The following is a 5863-nucleotide window of genomic DNA, read 5'->3' as shown; positions in this document are numbered from 1 at the left end:
CGCCTGCTGGAAACTTGGCGGGTTTGTCAGCCTGGGGAGGAGGGAGCGGGGGCGGAGGAGCCGCGCCGGGAGTCACCCCCTTGGGAGGGCGATCGGCCGGAGGGGGCAGAGGGGGAGGAGGAGGGAAAGTGAGGGAAGGTTTGCTGGAAGCAGGAGGTGGAGGCGGGGCGGGCAGGCTGGGCCGCCCGGGGCCAGCTGCGGGTCCCGCTGCGGGTCGGGAGGTGCTGGGGGGCTCTGGTGGCACAGTTGCCCTTGGAGCTTCGGCTGGGTGCGAGGGGTTACTGCCCGGCTTGGCAGCGCCGCTGTTCGGTGGGGCGGAGGGTTTGGGGGCTGCTGCTCGGACTCCGGAAAGCTGCCCAGGCCTCCCTGCTGAAAACAGGATGTGTCACACGTTATACTCCAGGACCGCCTCCCCACTCATCAGACAAAACAGTGCAGAGAGCAAGCTCTGCATCTTCCCCTCCCCGGTGGATACCCTAAGGGGTTAAATTAATTCTCCCAAAATATCTCGTATCCAACGGTTGCCCTCCTAATGTGGCTTAGGAGGTGAGATGTACTCCAATTGGCACAAGGGACTCTGCTTAGTTATGTGACGAACTGCTTAGAGACCCTGGCCCCTTCCCTTCAGTTTCTGCAAAATGAAACAGTGTAAGAAGAAGGTGCTTTTCTGCAGAGATCTGGGGTCCTTCACACCAGCCTCATCTGTCTAGTACATCCAGCTGAGCATCATTGAGTCCTGGTGAAAAGGTAGTTTGACACGCATCAAATTGCATCCTTGAAGTTAAGTGATTGCTTAGGTCTAAAAAATTCACACAAACTTTACATAAATCTCAACCCCATGAATAAACCCCAAGCTCTTAGAAGCAATGCCTCAAAGGCTTTCCAGGAGGCACAGGTGCAAATATTTTCTTTTCAACAGCAAATGCCCAAAGACTGTCGACTCTACAAAATGTATTTTCCTGAGTAAATGTCAAGGATTTATCACAAAGCAAGATGTCAAAAAAGGCATCTCATTCTATGCTCACACAGTCTGATAAGCATGGCCATAGTTTTAAGAACAACTCTAAGTAGCTGCTGCAGCTGAAGCTATGTGAGGAAGCCCTATCACATGCAGTGCTGTGCATCTTGGGCTTGCCTTCCAGGAGTAAAAACCCTGCAGGTAGAACCAAGGTCTTTCACTGCAAAAGCCTGCTTTGCTCTGTGCTGCCTGATCAGGCACCAGCTGCCCAAGAGCACCAGAGGTCATCACTGTGACTCTAACAGTCACCCCTCATTGATGCTGGCACTTCTTGAGGGGAAAGGAACAGTAGGGCTCCTGCACTTAACTTCCTCCTGTCATTGTGAAGCAACAAAATGCTTTTCAAGGTCAATAAATAACCGTGCTGGATCAAAACTATACTTTATAAAGTCCAGAGGGCAAAAATCTTAAATAAGAATCTTTAAAGTAACACCCAGGACTGTAATACCATAGAAGTACATGCTAATAGAGGGAAGGAAATATGACTTTGCCATTTGTGCTGAACTGATAAGCTCAGATTTCAATACTCTGAGGCACAATTAGAAATTTTCATTAAAATAATGTAAAAAGCTCAGTTAAAGAGATCTATTCAATCTCTTTCCTACCCAGCGTGCAGAAAGCTTTTTATTTACATTTTAGCAAATAAGGCACATGAGATCTAGAAAAATGGCTTCAAGCATGTTACTAATTGAGCCCTCCATGTTTACACGATGAACTAAAGCTTCAGAAAAAAAAAACAATAAAAATCAATCACTAAAGCTATTCTCAAAGTGTTTTTATCCCAGATCACTGCTCCTGTCAGCTATGCTTTCATACAAATGAAGTCCTTACCTGTCATGTCCCTCTGGCCTGCTGGTCTGAGAACAGGAAAGCCACCAGCAAATAAACCTCCCAGAGGCTGCTGAGAGCCACCTTTATTGATGGCTGGATTAACTCCATCTCTGTTAGCTCCTTTGGGTTCTGTTAAAAAGAACCAAAACACAGAGTATATCAGAAAATCATTTCATCCTTGCCCTGAGACTGCTAAGGCTTGGCACCAACAAACAGCCAAGGCTAGACTTTTCCCTCTACTGTTACTACAATAAGTGCCATCACTCTCAGACCTGTAACTTGGAGCACAGCACCCTCTGGTGCTCTTTAATGTCACATTAATTGTGACACCAAGATGAAGTTGTGTTAAATTTATGTTTCCAAAATTTTTTGGCACTTTTGTTCTTTTAATCTAGTAAGGAACAATTCTTCTGCTAGAGCCAACAATTGTTCATTAATTTTTTTATTAAGAAACTCTCAAGGATTTTTTTTTAATCATGATTTTTTTTTTTCTGGACAAGGAATGCCTGTTAAGGAGACATCCAGTTACAGACTTATCATGAAATGTTAATAGTTACTGATCTCAGAGCAGGATGCAAGCTTAGAGAGTGTCCCCTCTCTGCATCCTAAAGCCATATGAAGATACAGACTTTGCTGCCCTTCAGTTTGAAACTGTTCAAGGGATCTCCACCCACACCTGAGGCCTCAGTGAAGCTCCCTCAGGCTTTGCTGAGGAGCACATACTTACTTTCAATCTGTGGGGCACTGCGGTCATTGATTTGAGTCACTTTTCTTAAGCGAGTTCCCTGCTGGATATCAGCCAAGAGTGCACTTCGTGCTTTCTGATCTTCTTTCCGCAATTTCGGCACTTCTGAACTAGACTGTTGACAGTAAGAGCATTAAATAGGAGGTGCAGACAAAAATTCAAGCTTAGAAAGGATACACAGGCAAACATGGGATAGAAGATTTGAAATACGCCCCCCCCCCTTGTCAGCTGGCACTTCAAAGCCTTTGAGTTCAGTCAACAAGAACAGCATTCACCTGTGCAGGAGGCAGGAAAGCTGAAAGTTTAAATATAACACAAATCTAATACTAATGGAGCTAATACTGTTGATATTAAATGAAATGTGACCTCCTACTTGGCCATTTATGGCCTCTGTACAACTCCAGCTCTGACTTGCTCTCTCAGCCCTTTTCATGCTATTTACAATGCTTTACAACAGAGATTTTACATGCCACATTAGAATAAATATGTTTTATCCACTTAGGATAGCCTTAGGGAAAAAAGACAGATAAATGCATACTGCATTTATATTTGAGTGTGATCATTAATTAACTGAGAATGTCTTTCTGTATTGGAGATTCACACCATCTTGAGTAGACTGCCTTTAGAACAATATAATTATATTGTAGTAACTTTTCTGCCCTAACCAAGCTCCACAGATGTAAATTCAAGTCACAGTTTAAAGTTTTGTAATAAAATGTCAATATTCTTTATCCTTATTTCATCAAGCTTCCTGTTACTAAAAAGAAAATAAATCAGATCTTTAAAAAATTTGGACGTTTCACTTTCTTGAAGCAGATATTAACCAGCATTAATTATTCTAAACCTACTGTGGTTGGCAGAGTGGTCTATTTCTAAACCTGTTGTTGTTATAATAAGGTTGTTATTTCTAAACCTATTGTGGTTGGCAGAGTGGTCTAACAAAGGGGAATCTTCACCTCAGATGAGCAGTGAGCTGCTTGCTTCCAAAATTCCCAGAGGTTAGCTAACTTCCTAAAGAGAATGAACACCAGAAATGTTTCCATATTCCTTAATTTTAGCATCATAGTCCTAATAAAGCAGAACAATACTATCACACTTTAAAACAAACAAACAAACAAACCCCAGCTTGGTAATGGCATTCTGAAAGCAAAACAGAAACTTGGAAACACTTAACCAGCTGCTGAGTTAAATGAAGTCTCTAATTTGCTAATCCCGAATGAAGTATTCTACCAGTACGATATCGTTCGTGGTTATTTTTGTACTTGCTAAAAAACAAACAGACAAACAAACAAACAACAAATCCAAACCGAGCAGGCAGGATTTGCCGCCCCCCGCTAGATGGGGCTGCAGACCGCCGCTAAACGCCGCCGCATTCCCGAGCCGTGATGTAAAACCGCGGAATTACAACCTGACTGATATGTAACCATGTGTTATTTAAAAATATTAGGAAAATCCCCACTGTTACTTAGTTTCCTCATTTGAAACGGCGCTGGATGCCCTTGTACTTCCAGAACAGCGAGTCCCACAGCCCATTAAGACGCCCCAGAAGAGCTGCCCGTGTCAGCAGCGTCAGACCATGTACCAGCCAGAAACTGATTCCACACTCATTCTCTGGAAGCTAACAATACTTACTGTGAAAAATGGAAATACCATAACTGGAACAAGGGTGATTCCCTTCCTCACAAAAGCTCTTTATCAGTATCTTCAATTTCACGCCTCTCTACCACCATTAATGACTTTGCTGAAGCAGGACAAGCAGGATCTAGAGGGATCTGACCAAGACCTACGTTTAAAATTAGAACCAGCAGCTGTCTTTTCGTTTCCAGGTTCAAGTGTCCATATATTATGCCAGCTGTCCACTTCGCTTCCCTGATCCACTTCTCCGAGCAAACAGACTATTGGAATATAAAGTCTTGATATCCAAATAGTTATTAGGCTAAAATAGCCCACTTTTGGCAACTTATAATTTGCAAGTGACCCATGACTTGGTATCAATTTGACATGGTTAAGGCATTAATTGTTTCACAATTTGTAGCGCAAAAAAGCAGGAATACTATTCTGCTGGTGCATAATGCAGCGTAACAAGCTGCCTTTCTCTTGCAAATACATCCCCTCCAAGCATGACTCCATCCTATGCCCCAGCTGTTTCTTCTTGCTCCTTATGAAGGTAAGAGAGAGAATCTTGCACGACCAGCCTGGTGGACTCGGGTGATTGATTAGCTGCTGAGTAGCTCAATATGGATTCTCTTTTTTTCATTACGAAGTCAAGGTGGCCTGGGGTGCAGTGTTGCCTGGTTGCACAGTGGTCAGAGCCCCTTTGGATTTCTTGTTTGCTGCCTGCACTCCCGAGGAAGTGACAATCCTTGTCAAAAATCGTTTCACCAGGTAAGCATCTCACTCATTCACCTACTGGTGCCCTGTGTTTGCACATTTCTGGTTTTACCATACTGCTCTTTGATACACAATCAGAAAGGAACCTTTTTTCCTCTGATGAAGAAATAAATCTAGGATTCATGCTCATGCTGTGCTTTCAATCCAAAGCACCAGAACAGACAATAATTATGTAAGTTCTCCATCAAGAGAAAAACAGAAAGAAGAACTCTTTTGGCAGTCAAATCTGCAGTCCCTATCACATGCAATAGAAGTGTTTCAGCAGGAAGACAAATTTACTTTGAGAGGAAAAACAGCTGCAAGACAAAAGATGTAATTCTTAGTCTACTTTCTACCCCACCATCTGCAGGGCAGCCTCATTTATTTACAAATAGAGAAACATCTCAGTATTTCAATGAAAATCAGAAAGGAAGAGGAGAAGAATGTGAAGATCATTCTTTTTATCAGATTCCAGAGTTGCCTCAGGTAACACAGAGTGAAATTAAATTCCATACTTTACTTACATGAATAGGTAAGGGAACGGTGGGTTCTCATTACCTTAGCAACCACTAGGTTATTCTGCTACTATTTCAGACATAAAGAACGTCATGTTCAATACGTACTTAGAAACAGAACTGAACAAATCACGCATGTAAATTACCTGAACATAACAGAACGACTTCCTTTTCATCTCACCCAACTCCACTACATTTTGTCTTTGGTGGTCTAAATTACACACTCAGCTATGCCATTCAATAAAGTATAGGATCAATGCTTGGGCTATCTGTCAGGTCTCCAAAGTACCTGCAAACAGGAAAATACCATAAAATCATAATATTTAGAGTGATGTTTCAGAGTGTAAATCCCAGTGATTTTTCCATCATTCCAATGATGGAAAT

At 42.6% G+C, this 5863-nt stretch overlaps 1 protein-coding gene across 1 annotated transcript in view; it reads right to left on the bottom strand.

Moving 5' to 3' along the window:
* The window catches only part of WIPF3 (WAS/WASL interacting protein family member 3), a 10539-nt gene extending 5016 nt beyond the window's left edge, over window positions 1-5523 (bottom strand). Inside the window, exons 1-4 of the mRNA XM_027880048.1 lie at window positions 4227-5523; window positions 2577-2709; window positions 1850-1978; window positions 4-369 (exon numbers count right to left, since the gene is read on the bottom strand). Of these exons, the coding sequence (XP_027735849.1) occupies window positions 4-369; window positions 1850-1978; window positions 2577-2709; window positions 4227-4247 (649 nt within the window). The 5' untranslated portion in view covers window positions 4248-5523. The remainder of the gene's footprint in view (window positions 1-3; window positions 370-1849; window positions 1979-2576; window positions 2710-4226) is intronic.
* Between the last annotated feature and the right edge of the window lie 340 nt (window positions 5524-5863).

The sequence above is a fragment of the Empidonax traillii genome, unplaced genomic scaffold (assembly GCF_003031625.1).
Source record: "Empidonax traillii isolate 1590-97213 ecotype Southwest subspecies unplaced genomic scaffold, ASM303162v1 scaffold64:size1360303, whole genome shotgun sequence".
Taxonomy (NCBI): domain Eukaryota; kingdom Metazoa; phylum Chordata; class Aves; order Passeriformes; family Tyrannidae; genus Empidonax; species Empidonax traillii.
This window is presented reverse-complemented; position numbering and strand designations above follow the sequence as displayed.